This window comes from Capricornis sumatraensis, chromosome 16 (genome assembly GCF_032405125.1).
Source record: "Capricornis sumatraensis isolate serow.1 chromosome 16, serow.2, whole genome shotgun sequence".
In the NCBI taxonomy this organism is placed as follows: Eukaryota; Metazoa; Chordata; class Mammalia; order Artiodactyla; family Bovidae; genus Capricornis; species Capricornis sumatraensis.
This window is the reverse complement of record NC_091084.1, coordinates 80,880,959-80,897,387: the sequence shown is the minus strand read 5'-3', so window position 1 is coordinate 80,897,387 and position 16,429 is coordinate 80,880,959. Positions and strand designations below refer to the sequence as shown.

General features: G+C 59.8%; 1 protein-coding gene across 1 annotated transcript; it reads right to left on the bottom strand.

Moving 5' to 3' along the window:
* Positions 1 to 1,651: 1,651 nt before the first annotated feature.
* On the bottom strand, positions 1,652 to 11,208 carry SMTNL1 (smoothelin like 1). The gene is made up of 7 exons (XM_068989424.1): positions 10,618 to 11,208; positions 10,192 to 10,324; positions 9,941 to 9,992; positions 8,121 to 8,279; positions 7,856 to 7,970; positions 6,674 to 6,825; positions 1,652 to 1,796 (listed from the first exon to the last, which is right to left on the bottom strand). The coding sequence occupies exons 1-7, from the start codon at positions 11,206 to 11,208 to the stop codon at positions 1,652 to 1,654; spliced, it is 1,347 nt and encodes a 448-aa protein (XP_068845525.1).
* Positions 11,209 to 16,429: the final 5,221 nt, after the last annotated feature.

The window sequence follows — 16,429 nt, the reverse complement described above, 5'->3', positions numbered from 1 at the left end:
GGCTTGTTTAGCTGCAGTCGAATGAAAGATGCTTGCTTCCGGATCAACGGAGGGCTCGCGGGGCACGGGTCCTTGTGTGACCCCAAGCGCTGTGGGGAAAGCTGACTGTGAGGGACCCGGCCACCCTCAGCCAGAGGGGTCGTCGACCCACCCACAGGAGTAACGCCCCCTGTTTTATACAGCAGGCAACCAAGGCTAACCGAGCCCTCCTTTGGGTTGCCACATCCCCTCCGCTGACCTGGGCGGAGTCCGCACCTCTGCCACAGAGCCGGGCTGGCAGCTTTCATTTCTGTGTTTCTCCTGAGCCGGTCTCATCAGCGCACATGCTCCCAACGGCTGATAAAGCCAGACAGGATTGTTAGGAAATTAGAGTCAGCTCTGGCCTTCCCTGGTGGCTCAGCGGTAAAGAATCTGCCTGCAAGGCAGGAGGTCTCGCTGGAGGAGGGCATGGCAACCCACTCCAGTATCCTTGCCTGGAGAATCCCATGGACAGAGGAGCCTGGCGGGCTGAAGTCCACGGGGTCGCACTGAGTCGGGCGCGACAGAAATAACTAAGCAAGCAGCTGCAGCAGCGTACTCAGCTCTAGGGCTCATCTCTAGTGAGCAGTGGAAAACAGAAACAAAACCTCAGCCAGAGTTCAGGGATTATCTTGGCACAAAGGAGGAGCTTCTGGAGGAGCTTCTAAAGCCACTGGCCTTTTTTTTTTTTTTTCCATTTTTTTGGCCGCACCACACAGCATGCAGGATATTAGTCCCCTGACTTGGGATTGAATGCATGCCCCCTGCAGTAGAAGTGTGGGTTCTTAGCTACTGGACTGCCAGGGAAATCCCCAACCACTGGCCCTGCAGAGACAGAACATGGAGTATCTTAGGGTCAAAGAAATCACCTCCAGGCGCCACGAGCCGAGTCTGAGTGAGGGTTCTAGAGAATCTTTTTCTCCAGTCCCTGTCCTCAATCCCCTAATGCAGGAGAAGTGTGGAAAGAGGGGAAATGTGGGAAAGTGCTGCCCGTGGCCGGAAACGTGAGGGTGTCGCTCCTTTGGGTCACTGCTTCAGTTCAGTCCAGTCGCTCAGCCGTGTCCGACTCTGCGACCCCATGAATCGCAGCACGCCAGGCCTCCTTAGAGAACGTATAGGTGGCAGGCCCCAGGCCAGGCCTTTTGTCCTCTGTTGTCGTTGTTTGTCGCTAGATTGCTAAGTCGCGTCTGACTCTCTTTGACCCCATGGACTGCAGCACGCCAGGCTCCTCCGTCCCCCACTGTCTCCCAGAGTTTGCTCAAAATCATGACCACTGGGCCAGTGATACTGCCTACGTAACCCCATTTAACCTTCACAGCACCTGCGGGATTTTGAGCTGCTATTATCCCCATTCAGATGGTGAGCTGAAGCTCAGAGAGCTTTGCTCACTGCCCAGGGACACACAGCTTCTTGGCACAGATGCCTGTCACGGTTGTTGAGAAAATCACCTCAGGTGAGGAAAGCGGGCAGCCGGGGCTGCTTATCCGAGAGTGAGAGAGGTCCCTGGCGGGGTAGGGAGGGAGCCCCGGGGAGCCAGACGGGATTTTACAAAAGAGCCTTTAATGCAGTTAAGACTGGGGCCGCCGCCTCCGTGGAGCTGAAGGGGGCCTCCGGGCCAGCACCGGCCAGCCCCTCATTTCTTCTTGGTCTTCACCAGCCCCTTCTGCACGAGGCTGCGGTACAGCTCCTGGATGTAGGTGTAGACACACTTGGAGTCGGGCACTGCCAGCCGCACCATGTCGTCCACCTCCAGCAGCTGGGCGCAGTCGGCCAGTTTCCTGAGGGGCAGACGGGGAGGGATGAGAGGTGGGGTTCAGAGAGCCGACAGGGAAAGAGGTGGGGGTCTAAGGGACGGGGTGGGGCAGCCCCCCGAGGATGAAGCCCGCAGGACTGTGTGCGGCAGCGCTGGGACTTCGTCTGGCGCAACTATCCCATTGTACAGATGAGACAGCTGAGGCCCAGCGGAGTCAAGACTCAGACTCAGCGTGGCTTGATTCCAAAACCTGTGTGTTTATGCCCCACGTGTCGTCACGTGGGAGCGGGGCCCTCCGGTCTGGGGTTCTGCGGTAACCCACCCGTCTGTGTGCCCCTGTGTCCGTCCTCTGGGAGGACAGGCCCCGCAGGAGGCGTGAACAGCACAGAACGCTAACCCTGGCTGCAGTGTGGGCTTGCAGCCTCAACTCTCCGCCTCAGCCAGGCTCTGTGCGTGCACTGAGGGGCGCCACGTGCTAGGCGTTCTTCCGGGGAGTTCAACACTGAACAGAATAAGAACCCCCCATTCTCATCAATGTTCTCGTGGCAGAACACAGGCAGTCGTCAAACAGAAATTGACGGTACGTCAGAGGATGAGAGATGCTACAGAGAAAAATAAGGCAGGGAAGGACAGGACATGTTTGTGTTCAGGGGGATTTGCTTTTGTAATATGTTGGTGGTGGCCTTTATTTATTTATTTATTGTCAGTGCCTCACAGCTTCTGGGATTTTAGTTCCCTCACCGAGAACTGAACCTGGGCCCTCATCAGTGAGCGCGCAGAGTCCTAACCACTGGACCACCAGGGAGTTTCCCGAAAAGAGAGAGAGAAACAAGTCGCTCAGTCGTGTCCAAATCTTTGTGACCCCATGGGCTGTAGCTGACCAGGCTCCTCCATCCATGGGATTTTCCAGACAAAAATACTGGAATGGGTTGCCATTTCCTTCTCCAGGGGATCTTCCCAATCCAGGGATCGAACCCGGGTCTCCCACACTGCAGGCAGACTCTTTATCATCTGAGCCACCAGGGAAGCCCAGAGTTCCCCTAAGGGATTTTTAATAGGAGAAGTTCTCTTAAAGAGTACTTTTAAGCTCAGGAAAATAAATCGGGTACATGTTTGCAAGAAGGGGGTTCCAGAAAACAGCAGGTGCAAATGTCCTGAGGCAGGAGTGCTTGAGCAACTGCATGGAACTTAGCAGCAAGTCCTGTTTCCCTAACTTCCCAGCTGCTCTTTGGGAGCACGGGCTACTCCTGGCCTCGCCGAGGCCAACCATCTGATCTAAGCACTGTTGGGGCCTTGCCACCACGTGCCGGGAGCCTTATCAAGTGTTTCCCTCTCCCCTCTTTTTTTTTTTGGCCACGCTGCACAGCTTACAGGATCTCAGCTCCCTGACAGGGACTGACCCGGCCCAGCCCAGGGCAGTCAAAGCCTGGAATCCGGACCACTAGGCCAGCAAGGAGCTTCTGAATGCCTTCTCCTGAATGCTCTCATTCACTCCACTCCTCTGTGTTCAACCGGCAGAAGGGGAGCCGGAGACTCACAGCATCTTGGTGGTTTGCCCAAAGCGAGCAGTTCAGCTGGGACTCCACCGCGGGCCTGCCGGACACACCTGGCCGGACGCCCAACTGCACAGGGTGCCAGCGAGCGGGGCCACCAGGGTCCCGGAGGGCATCCTCTCAGAGCTGAGTCAGCTGGGCCAAGAGCCGAGCCAGACGGGCCTGGGGGCAGGTGAGGAGCATGGACTGAAGGGCTTTGAGGCCCGGGACGAGCTCCCCGCAACCGACGCCGTGCTGTCAGCTCCTGGGTGTGGGTCGAGGTGCGGTTTGCACCCAGGAGAGGCGGACGCTTCATTCCCACCGGGCCTGGGGAGCCGGGGCGGGCTCCTCCAGCAGCTCACTAATCAAGCCCCCCAGGGGCCCAGCGCTGGGCTCCCGGGGAACCAGAGGAGCCTTCTAGAAGGGAGCCAGCTGTGGCCGGGCCCCTTACTTTGCACTCTTCGTCTTCATACCCAGCCCTAGGAGATGTTCCGTCAGCTGCCGAGGGTCAGAGAGCGAGGGAGGGGGACTTCCCGCGTGGTCCAGTGGTCAGGGCTTGGAGCCCCCACTGGCCGGGCTGCGCGTGTGATCCCCGGTCTCCCGTGGGCAGAGAACTAAGATCCTGCATGCCTGATGGCACGGCCACACACGCACAGCCTGGCAGCTGCAGGACAATGACCCGTGGCCACAGGCCAGGGACGCCTGGTCAGGGCCAAGCCACACACCCTTCTGATGGTGACCAAGAGCTCACACCCCCGGCCAGGAGTTTCCCTTTCCAGGGCCGGGTTGGCCACTGTCCTCCTGCTCCAACCTCCCATAACTCCCTGCTGGGAGCCACACAAGCATCGTTGTGACGGTCAAATCAGACAATCCAAGGAAAGCGCTTAGCAGGACGCCTGGCATCTGATCACGCTTGGTTCACGTGGCTTGTCATGGCCCTTAAAGGTGCTTCCGAGCTCAGAGCAGGACACGGGGCTCCCGACCCCTTCACCCCCACCCCAGGGCACTGCCCCCACCCCAGGGCAGGATACTGTGAAACCGGAAGGGGCTTTCTGGAGCACCAACTCCGCATGCGTGCACGTGTACTCCATCGAGTCTGGCTCTTTGTGACCCCACGGACTGTAGCCCGCCAGGCTCCTCTGTCCATGGGATTCTCCAGGCAAGAACACTGGAGCTGGATGCCATTTCAGTAAAGAATCTGCCTGCAGTGCAGGAGGCTCGGGTTCAGTCCCTGGGTCGAAAAGATCCCCTGGAGAAGGAAGCCACAATCCACTCCAGTATTCTTGCCTGGAAAATCCCGTGGACAGAGGAGCTTGGCAGGCTATAGTCCATGGGTCTCAAGAGTCTGACACGACTTAGAGACTAAACCACCACCTCCAGGAGATCTTCCTGACCCAGGGACTGAACCCGGGTCTCTTGGTGTCTCCTGCATTGGCAGGCAGGTTTTTTTAAAAAAAATCACTGAGCCACTTGGGAAGCGCTTCTGGAGCACCAAGTCTGGGAGTTTTCAGATGGCATCCTTGGTGCCCAAGGGCCCAGGAGACATGCTTCAGGACCATCCTAGGAGGGGGGTTAGATGCTGATCTGGGGTGCTCCGGGAGCCCCTCTCAGCCTACAGAGGCATCCAGTGCCTGAGGGCCCAGGAGACATGCTTCAGGACCATCCTAGGAGGGGGGTTGGACGCTGATCTGGGGTGCTCTGGGAGCCCCTCTCAGCCTACAGAGGCAGCCAGTGCCCAAGGGTCCGGGAGACATGCTTCAGGACCATCTTAGGAGCAGGGTTAGACACTGATCTGGGGTGCCCCGGGAGCCCCTCCCAGCCTACAAAAGCCACCCTGACATCTGTTGACTGTGTTGGGCATCCACTTACTGTTTCGTTTGAAGAAGCTGCCGGTGGGGTGGGGGACCCATCTGAGAAGCACCGGTCAGTGTCAGCCAACTGGTTTTGCCGATGGGAACACGGAGACCCAGAGAGGGGAGGGTGGCTGCCCCAGGCTTCCCCACGGGTTGGTGGCCAGGCCTGAACTCGCTCAGAGGGCTCGGCCTCCCGGACCAAGATGCTGCCAGCATCCCCAGTGACTTGCTCCCTTCTCTGGGCCTGCAGAAGTGCCCTCAGCTGTCCCTTCCCAGGCCTCAGAGCTGTCCTTGTGGAAGACACCCTCTGCCCAGACCGGGTGGCTCAGAAGCCTCCCCCAGGCAGGAAAGGATGCGTGAGCCAGGCATGAGCCCCTGGAGAGCCTCAAGGCCATCGTGGGACCGGCCGGCCTCGCTGGGGGTAGAGGTGGAAGCCTTTGGCCCAGTCCGGCTTTGAGGCTTTGGTGGGGAGAATGCCTCCACTCCCCACCGCCTGGCAGCCTTGCGTTCGCCTCTCAGGGTCTTCCCTGGGCCCTGCTGCTTCTCACGCCCCTCCTGTCTGTCTAGTCCACCCCTTTCCCATCCCTCTGCGGCCCCAGCACCCAGCTGTGTGAACCTCAGCAATAAATCTCCCTCCGGATCCCACAGCGGATAACGAGTATCATCACAGGGGCTTCCCTGGCCGTCCTGTGGTTGGGAATCCGCCCACCAGGGCAGGGACCATGGGGTCAGTCCCTGGTCTGGGGTGATTCCACATGCCTCCGGGCAACTAAGTCTGTGGGCCAGCCACAACTGCTGAAGCCCAAGAGCCTAGAGTCTGGACAAGAGAAGCTTGAGCGCCACACGAAGAAGAGTCGCCGCTGCTCATCGCAACTGGAGAAAGTCCTTGCAGCCAAAAATAAATTAATTTTTAAAATGTGTATCAATTGTGATATCATTCATTTCAGTACAGCAACAGCAGCTAGGACTTTTGTTTTTGAAATGTTTGCCGTGGGTTAGGCACTGTGATAGGGACTTTAATTATTAATTCTCATCACAGCCCTGCCGAATGTCATGCCCATTTTAAAGGTCAGAATATAGAGGCTCAGAGAGGTAAAGGAGACTACCCAAGATCACACAGCTGACAAAAGTCAGGGTCAGAATCTGGCCCCAGATCTCTGCAAACTCCCAGCCTTCCCCTCCTTTATCTCTCACCGGCCTGCATTTTGTCCGCCTGTCCCCTCACATTTTATTCCGCATGTATGTGTATTTGCTGTCTCTCTCTTTAGAGGGTGAGTCCCGGGACTTTCCTGGTGGGCCAGTGATTTAGACTCTGTGCTTCCAGCGCCAAGAGTGAAGGTTTGATCCCTGGGTGAGGAGCTAAGATTCCGCATGCAACTGGGAAGGGCCAAAAACTAAAATAATATAAAACAATAGGAAATCTGTCGGATTCAAGGTGTGGCCACGGGCTCGGCCCGACCGTCCCTCTCGGACCCCGGCCCGGGTCCCCGCCGCTCGGCGCCCCCAGCCCGGCTTACTCTGCGGTGGAGAAGGCCAGCGTGAAGTTGTGGCGGCGCTGCGCGGGGTCCAGCGCCGCATAGTCAAAGGCGTCGGGGAAAAACTTGTGGATGAGCGCGCAGAAGGCCATGCCGCTGCCCCAGCTCGAGGAGAAGTTCTGGATGTCCACGTGCTGCGGGGCGGCCGGGAGCCGCGTCAGGGGCCCTGCGCCCGGCACCCCCGGACCCCCCAGGCACGGTCGCCCGTGCCCAGCCCCGCCGGACCCCCCAGGCACTGTCGCCCGCGCCCGGCGCCCCCGGACCCCCCAGGCACTGTCGCCCGCGCCCAGCGCCGCCGGACCCCCGAGGCACTGTCGCCCGCGCCCGGCACCCCCGGACCCCCCAGGCACTGTCGCCCGCGCCCAGCGCCGCCGGACCCCCCAGGCACTGTCGCCCGCGCCCGGCACCCCCGGACCCCCCAGGCACTGTCGCCCGCGCCCGGCCCCGCCGGACCCCCCCAGGCACTGTCGCCCGCGCCCGGCGCCGCCGGACCCCCCAGGCACTGTCGCCCGCGCCCGGCGCCCCCGGACCCCCCAGGCACTGTCGCCCGCGCCCGGCGCCCCCGGAACCCCCAGGCACTGTCGCCCGTGCCCAGCCCCGCTGGACCCCCCAGGCACTGTCGCCCGCGCCCGGCGCCCCCAGACCCCCCAGGCACTGTCGCCCGCGCCCGGCGCCCCCAGACCCCCCAGGCACTGTCGCCCGCGCCCGGCGCCGCCGGACCCCCCAGGCACTGTCGCCCGCGCCCGGCACCCCCGGACCCCCCAGGCACTGTCGCCCGCGCCCGGCACCCCCGGACCCCCCAGGCACTGTCGCCCGCGCCCGGCACCCCCGGACCCCCCAGGCACTGTCGCCCGCGCCCGGCGCCGCCGGAACCCCCAGGCACTGTCGCCCGCGCCCGGCCCCGCCGGACCCCCCAGGCACTGTCGCCCGCGCCCGGCCCCGCCGGACCCCCCAGGCACTGTCGCCCGCGCCCGGCCCCGCCGGACCCCCCAGGCACTGTCGCCCGCGCCCGGCCCCGCCGGACCCCCCAGGCACTGTCGCCCGCGCCCGGCACCCCCGGACCCCCCAGGCACTGTCGCCCGCGCCCAGCGCCGCCGGACCCCCCAGGCACTGTCGCCCGCGCCCAGCGCAGCCGGACCCCCCGCCCGGCCGCCGCCCGCGCACCTCATAGTTCCTGGTCATGGCGCGGCACCACTCCAGCAGCATGTTCCGAACGCCGCCCACCGCCGCGCCCGCCGCCTTGGTGTTCCGGAACAGGGCCGTGGGGCCCGCAGCCGCCCTGTGCGCCGGGGCGGGAAGGGGGGTCCCATCAGACGGCAGTCTTCCCGGGGGGGGGGGGACCCATCAGATGTCCCTCTGGGGCTGGGGCTGCTCCCCCGCCCCACCCTTCCACCAAGTCAGCCCCGCCAGCCCCTTGCCCAAATCCTACCCCCCAAACTTGTCCACGATGGCCTTGCGGTTCTGAGCTCGGGGTCCCCGGGGCCGGGTAGGAGCGGACACTCTGCGCTCTGGAGCCTTCTCTTTCTTCTTCTCCTCTGACGGAGGGGGCTCCGTGGGGCTCTGGGGCACATCGCTGGGCGAAGAGTCACTGCTTGGAAACGTTCAGAGGAGTGTGAGGGGGGCTGGGACGCGCCTCTGCAGGGAGGAGGTTGGCTGGGCAGTGGTCCCTGCAGGCCCAAGAGGCTACAGAGCTACTGTCCCGCCTCACACACGTGCCTCCAGGCCCAGCACTGGGAGGCGCTGGGAAGGAAGAGAAGTCCAGTCTGACTGCGTAGGTTAGAACTAGCGCACATCTGAAGTCTGACCTGAGTTCCAATCCTGCCTAGGCCTCTTATTTGCCATGTGACTTACTTGCCATTGGGACTGTCAAACCAGTCCATCCTAAAGGAAATCAACCCTGGATATTCACTGGGAGGACTGATGCTGAAGCTGAAACTCCAATACTTTGGCCACCTGATGCAAAGAGCCGACTCATTGGAAAAGACCCTGCTGCTGGGAAAGACTGAGGACAGGAGCAGAAGGGGACGGAAGACGATGAGATGGCTGGATGGCATCACCGACTCAATGGACATGAGTTTGGGAAAACTCCACGAGTTGGTGATGGACAGGGAGGCCTGGCGTGCTGATTTCCATGGGGTCACAAAGAGTCGGGTGCGACTTGGTGACTGAACAACAACTTGGGACTGTCACGTCACTTCTCTGAGCCTCAGCTTCCTCATCTGTATAGTAGGCATAGGTACCTGACAAGGTGGGTCTAAGGCCTCTGTAAGAAGGGGAATGTGAACACTCACCAGGCACCTTTCCCTAAGAAGGTCACATGGAGGTGACTTTCAGCTCAAAATAAAGGCAGGCTTTTTTAACGACAAAATTTGTGTCCTGGCAAGAGGAAGGCTCTCGTGTTACCCAGCACCTTTCAGGCCCCAGGCGTCAGGCTGAGTGTTTTATACACAGACATCATCTGAGCCTCATGAGAAGCCTTTGAGGCAGGTGCCCTGACTGTGTCCACTTCCCAGGGGAGAAGGGGGAAGCGATACAGCCACGGTCAGACAGTGGGGCTTCCCCGGGGGCTCAGCGGTTAAAAAAAAAAAGAAAAACCGGCTGCCGAGGCAGGAGACTCGAGTGCCATCCCTGGGTTGGGAAGATCCCCTGGAAGAGGAGATGGCAAACCCACTCCAGTACTCTTTCCTGGGAAATCCCATGGACAAAGGCGCCTGGTGGGCTACAGTCCATGGAGTCCCAAAGAGTCAGACAGGACCAACCTACGACTAAGACAGCAAGTGGCAGCGTCGCTGTCCAGACTCAGGCTTTCTGCTCACACACGACTGGTGATGCTGAGACTGTGGAGACAGACAAGACTGGGGGCTCCCATGAAGAGTCCTAGGGGTGCTGGAGAGGAGGCTTCTTCAGCACTGCGGGGGAGGCCAACCAGGGATGCTCCACTGCCCTTTGCTCCCCGCTCCAGCTCTTCTCATTTCCCAGGCTCTGCCCTGAGCTGCTGCTACTGCTGCTAAGTCGCTTCAGTCATGTCTGACTCTGTGCGACCCTATAGATGGCAGTCCACCAGGCTCCCCCGTCCCCGGGATTCTCCAAGCAAGAACACTGGAGTGGGTTGCCCTGAGCTAGGGGGCAGCAATATTCCTGGCATATCTCGAGACTAGATGCTGGAGGCCCAGTCTCAGGGGACACCAGGCTTTGAAGGGAGCAGGTTGTGGTGTGGAGGGGAGCTGGGGCTCCAGCGTTTGACATTACCTGGCTGAAGGACCGGGTTCTTCAGAAGCGGCAGTGTCTGGGCTCAGCCCCTCTGAGGGAGAGGAACAGGAAGGAGGGAAGCGGGGCGACTGCCGCGTGCCCCCCCAGGCAGGCCCTACAGCAGGTGGGCTCCTGGCCACGCCCCCCACACCCCCCCCCGGGCCGGCCCTGCAGCAGGTGGGCTCCTGGCCACGCCCCCCACACCCCCCCGGGCCGGCCCTGCAGCAGGTGGGTTTCAGGCGCCCCCTCACCTGGGCTGGCGCTGCCGCCTTCCTCCGTGGGGCTCTCGGGCCATCCCTCTGGGGAGCTGGGAGGCCCCCCTGCCCCGTCCTCAGCCTCTGCCCCCGCACCCTGGTCCTGCTCGTCATCAGGACCGCCCGGCTCCTGGAACGAACGCGCCCTGGGTGGGCTCGTGCCTGCCCGAGGCTTCAGAAAGATCTGGAAGGCAGCCCGGGCCCAGCACGGCTTCCACCACCTGCCCCCACCCAGGCCCTCGGACTTTCCCCGAGGAGTAAAGCGGGACAGGGGCTTGCTTGGGGGGCTCTGGACCGCCGTGGGGCCCCCTCCCTCCTCTCCGCTCCCTCACTCACCACCCGCTCCGTCGCCTCCTCCTGTGGCTCGGGCTTGGCCACGTCCACCGCGGCGGCCTTTGGAGAGTCCAGCTGGGCCGCTGGCGCGCCGGCCTCCTCCTGGGCTTCAGCCTGGGGCTCCTCCGTCTGGCCGCCCTCCTCCTGAGGGGCCGCGGCGGCCTCGCCCGGCCCTTCGGCCTCCCCGCCTCCAGCCTCGGCCTCCTGCGCCCCGGAAGCCTGCTTCAGCTCAGCCCGGGCCTCTCCGCTCGCGTCGACTGTCTCCCTAGACCCGGGCCTGGCCGCTTTCTCATCAGCGCTCCGCTTCCCAGCGGCCGACGCGCCCTCCCCGTCGGCTGCAGCCCCCGCGGGCTCAGAGGCGGCCTGCTCTTTCCTGGCGGTCTTCCGAGGGGCCGCGGTGGTCGCTCCCTGCCCCCGGTCTTCCTGCTGAAGCTCAGCCTCGCCTTGGGATTCCGCCTCGGCCTCACCCAGCCCGTCTGCCGGGCATTCAGCGGAGGCGCCGTCCTCAGCCGGGGCCCGCTCCTGCTGTCCCTCCGCAGCCGGCCCTGCTCTGGCGGCGCTCTCAGCGGGGCCTGCGGCCTCCTCCTCCGCAGAGCCGCCACCTCCCGCGGTCTCCGGAGCGTCTGCGGCTGGGGGGACAGTGGCCCCGTCCTCAGAGGCCTTCCCCGCCTTCTTCTCCATCTCTGGAAAGAGAAGACAGACACACCCGGTCATGCCCCCTCTCTCCAGGTGAAGGCCCTGGAGTCCAGACGCCTGCACTTCAGTCCTGGGGCCCCCATTGCTTGGATATGAGACACCAGCACCCACTTTCCGCCGGGTTAAATGAAGGGGGAGGGCACCACTTCCCCCGAAATGGGGTGTTGGGCCAGCTCTGTTTTCTTGATGTCCACGGAACGGTCCTCTGCAGGTTGTGACTTGGGCTTTAAAGAACACTGGGTCAGGACTTGGTGGTCCAGTGGTTAAGAACCCGCCTGCCAATGCAGGGGACACGGGTTGATGCCTGGTAGGAGATGATTCCACATGCGGAGGGGCAGTTAAGCCCTTGGACCACGACTACCGAGCCCACACTCTGGGGCCCCAGAGCCATCACAAGAGAAGCCGTGGGCACCGCAGGGAAGGGTACCCCCACTCGCTGCCACTAGAGAAAGCCTGGGCACAGCAGCAGAGACCGGGCACAGCTAAAGGCAAATAAATAAACAAAAACACTTAAAAAAAAAAAACCAGAGTCACATAATGCCTTTTCAATGATTTGGCCCCTCTTGGAATAAGTCAGTGAGGTGGTTACAGTTTGACACTCGCATCCCTGGACGGTCGTTCCTCCTCCCTGTTGATGGAGGTAGCTGTCCGCAGGGCCCGCAGGCTCAGAGCCCAAAGCAGACAGGAGTCTCTAGATAGAATCAAATAAGACTGCTTTGATTCCAGTTGGATTTATTTTTACAGTTACGTTCTATTTCTGGCCAGTGACGTGGAGTTTCCATTTCCAATAGTGATATAAAGTTTCTTTTATAAATGCACTTATTGAAGTTAAAATCAGCTAATTCGAAGGAAGACCGTTCAGGAAAGCAGGATATAAGATACCTAAGCCGCAGAGATGGCGTAAGGATGCCTGAGATTTGGGGAGCCCTGGGCCTGCATGGGGTCTGGGTCTCTGCCAGGCTGTGTGTGAGTCTCTGAAGAGCTGGCCCTGGGCCTGGCAGAGTTCCCTTTGGTGAAGAATAGATATGTGCTCTCCCTGATTAACCTCCGCAGGGAAGTCTGATCCTCCAGCTGCCGGGGGTGGGAGGAAACGGAGCGCATGCTGCTTCAATGTGAGGTTTCCTCCTCAAGCACTGTATGTACAGTCAGCCTTCATGTCCTCGGGCTCAGTGGATTGAACCAACCTCAGATGGAAAATATTTGGAAAAAAAATCCAGAAAATTCCAAAAGGCAAAACTTGAATCTGCAGCCGCTCCAACTACTTACGTAGCATTTACACTGTCATTAACAATTGTTTACATAACATTTTCATTGTACTGGGTATTACAAGTGATCTCGAGCTGACTTACAGTATCAGGAAGGACCGTGTAGGTTATAAGCAGACGCTGCCCTGTTTCATGTGAGAGACGAGAGCATCTGCAGATCTTAGTGTCCACCAGAGAGGCTGGGACTGCTTCCCCACTGACACTGAGGGATGGTTGTGCTGTCCCAGCTATGAAAATAGCTGGGTGGGGGGGCAGAGCCAGCTCCTTCTGCCCTTCTTGGGGGGTCTGTTTACGAGAAAATAATCCCCGAATAATGTTCAGGGCATGACTCAGGCAGTAAAAGAAGCAGACGTTGCTGTCACTGGCTAAAAATACCTCCTGCCCCCTGCAGGGCCGTCACTCTGGGTACAGTACCCCAGCACCTGGGCAGTTGGGACAGAGGCAGGAAGACAGGCATACGAGGGCCAGGGCCCTGTTCCTGCTAGCCATTCGGGTCCTGGGGGTCCCTGGTTCAGTCGCCCACAGTTTCCCCAGGAAGCGGGCTGGAACTTTCAAAGATGCTCCCGCTGCCCTTCAATTCCATCGCTCCCGTTACAGCCCATGGTTCACAGCTCTGGCAGTGAATTAAAGCTGGAGGGAAATCAATGAAGCCGGGAGATGGAATGCCCATTGGCAGGGAGCTAGGAGCTTGCCCTGACCTCAGCCCCGAGCCTGGGACCGGAGTGAGGCTCCTTGCCTCTCTGGAGAGTCTTCACTTCCAACACAGCCGGGGCTGGTCTGGATCAAGTTGGCAAACTGTGTTCTGTGGAAAACCGTGCTGTGCTCAGTCGCTCAGTCGTGTCTGACTCTTTGCAACCCCATGGACTGTAACCCACCAGGCTCCTGTCCGTGGGGATTCTCCAGGCAAAAATACTGGAGTGGGTTGCCACGCCCTCCTCCAAGGGATCTTCCCAACCCAGGTCTCCCGCATTGCAGGCAGACTCTTTACCAGCTGAGCCACCAGGGAAGCTCAAGAATACTGGAGTGGGTAGCCTAACCCTTCTCCAGGGAATCCTCCCAACCCAGGGGTCAAACCCAGGTCTCCCACCTTACAGGAGGATTCTTCACCAGCTGAGCCACCAGGGAAGCCCAAGAATACTGGAGTGGGCAGCCATTCTCTCCTCCAGGGAATCTTCCTGATGCAGGAAATTGAACTAGGGTCTGCAGCATTATGGGTGGATTCTTTACCCCCTGAGCTACCAGGGAAGCCTGTGGAAAACTAGGGCCTCCTAAGACATTAATAGGGCTTTCCAGCTGGTGCCAGTGGTAAAGAACCCGCCTGCCCAGGCAGGAGGCGAAAGAGACTCGGGTTCGATCCCTGGGTCTGGAAGATCCCCTGGAGAAGGAACTGGCACCCCACTGCAGTATTCTTGCCTGGAAAATTCCACAGGCGGAGGAGCCTGGTGGGCTGCAGTCCATGGGGTCACAGAGTCGGACACGACCGAGTGAGAGAACAAGACATTAATGAAGGATGCGTCGGGTACAGGAGGGTGTTCACTGGCTAAGATTGTTCCAGAAACAGCCTACTCTTAACCGTTTTAGAGTCTTACAGCTTCGTTAGCACTTAGAGTCCAGATACCCCATGGTAAAGAAATCTTAACTTTGTTTAGCTTCCTTTAACTCATTTTTCTCCAGACATATTTGGCCTTGGGTTTTCTTTTTCACGCTTTCTTTCCATTTTGCTTTATCTACCCTGAGGTAGTTTCTGCCCCGAGTCTCTTTCGCCTCCTGCGTGGGCAGGCAGGTTCTTCACCACTGGCACCACTTGGGAAGCCCTATTAATGTCTTAGGAGGCCCTAGTTTCCACAGGCTTCCCTGGTACAGATGTGAGAGTTGAACCACAAAGAAGGCTGAGTACCGAAGAACTGATGCTTTTGAACTGTGGGGTTGGAGAAGACGCTTGAGAGTCCCTTGGACTGCAAGGAGATCCAACCAGTCCATCCTAAAGGAAATCAGTCCTGGCTGTTCATTGGAAGGACTGATGCTCAAGCTGAAGCTCCAATACTTTGGCCACCTGATGTGAAGAGCTGACTCATTGGAAAAGACCCTGATACTGGGAGGGATTGGGGGCAGGAGAAGGGGACGACAGAGGATGAGATGGTTGGATGGCATCACTGACTCAATGGACATGAGTTTGAGTAAACTCTGGGAGATGGTGAAGGACAGGGAGGCCTGGCGTGCTGCAGTCCATGGGGTCGCAGAGAGATGGACACGACTGAGCGACTGAACAGCAACGCTGAGGCGCCTCTACCGCCCTCTTGAGCAATGCCACCTCTAGCAGAAAAACTATAGTGAACGCTGGTCTAAATGGTCCACACGCCCCATCCCTGCCTTGTGCTCGTTTGGAAGGTGGTATGGCGCACTGGTGAACATCACTGATTCTTCAGCTCACTATGAGGGGATTCCCAGCTCCCACTGCGACCTTGAGCAAGCTTCTTACCCTGCCTGGGTTTTGAGTTCTGGAGATAAAAATAGGTCTCAGCTCATAGGGATGGTGGAGGGCTAAGAAAGCCAATGCATAGAGCGTAGTTGGGGGTGCTCCTGGCACGGAAGGAGGACTCGGCATACATCAGCTTGTGTGGCGTAGGTTGGCTCCTGCCCTGCCCTGGGCCAGATTAAGGTCCTGACTCAGCCAGGAGGGCATTTAGTTGGTAAGACAAGGCAAAAGAACTGAACACCGGTAAGATGATGAGCCGTTTTTATGCCTCAAAGTGTGGCAGTGATAAGCTAAGACATAGCTGAGCCCTGCAGCCGTCTTACCCTACATCCACATGTCACACACACAGCACTGTGGAGGGGAAGGGCAGGCGTGTACACACACACACACACACACACACCCCTCAGCCATCCTGCGTGTTTCTCACCTCAGCTCTCCACCCTCCAGGCCTGTCGGAAATAGCCAAGAAGTGCAGAAACACAGAACACTGAGCTGCTAGGATACCACCACCCACCCCAGCAGTGGCTTCCCTGTGGCTCAGATGGAAAGGAATCTGCCTGCGGGGCAGGAGACCTGGGTTTGATCCCTGGGTCAGGAAGATCCCCTGGAGAAGGGAACAGCAACCCACTCCAGTATTCTTGCCTGGAAAATCCCATGGACAGAGGAGCCTGGTGGGCTACAGTCCACGGGGTCACAAAGCATCAGGCATGACTAACACACACACACACTCCAGCACTAACAATTCTACAGCTTGCACCGCGGGCGCCCTCCCATACCTCCCCGCTTCCGCACTCTAACCCCTAGGAATAGGCGTTATTGGCCCCGTTTTACAGATGGAGGGATTTGAGGATCGAGGAGTGGAAATCCCTTGACTATAGTGGTGCTTAGGACAATTAAATGGCCAAACTGTACGTAGAACCCTGGTCTCCTGACGATCAGCCCAGAGCTTCTGCCAGAGACGCTGTCCCCCTTGGCTCCTCACCCAGGGTCCCATGGAAGGAGCTCGGCCAGGGTGAGGGGGGCCCCAGGAGGGCCGTCAGATGTGGCTGAGGAGGTCGGCTCTCGCTTCCAAGCGCGCGGTAGCCTCCGTCCGCCTGCCCTGCCCGGGAAGCCTTCATTCTGCCCCGGCTTTGTGCCCGCTGGGGCAGCTCCTGTCTCTTCCTGTTTGCCTTGGCAGACGGGAAGGCAAAGCAGCCGGGAGCCCGAGTTCCAAGCCCCACGTAGTGGAGACGGTGCTGGGAGGCTCTGCTGACACCTCCACAACCTCTGCCGCTCGGTCTGTCTTCCGGTGGTCCTCCAGCCAGCCACATCCCTCGGAGATGCCCCCTCAGCTGCTCAGAGATGCCGCCTCCCACCCCAACTGGACTCGGAAGTCTCCGAGGCCCTCTCTGCCCATCAGGACAGAAGAAATGGGAGCTCAAAAGAGTTGGCATAGTGATGGAGAGAGTCAGAGAGGATTTCTCCA

What these genes read in the sequence shown, in the direction of transcription:
- SMTNL1 (XM_068989424.1), bottom strand. Translation starts at nt 11,208, where the DNA reads ATGGAGAAGAAGGCGGGGAAGGCCTCTGAGGACGGGGCCACTGTCCCC. An exon ending in AAGCCCAGGAGGAGGCCGGC is followed by an intron (nt 10,325 to 10,617) that starts GCGCCAGCGGCC and finishes CGTTCGTTCCAG; the next exon opens with GAGCCGGGCGGTCCTGATGA. An exon ending in CCATGACCAGGAACTATGAG is followed by an intron (nt 6,826 to 7,855) that starts GTGCGCGGGCGG and finishes GCCGCCCCGCAG; the next exon opens with CACGTGGACATCCAGAACTT.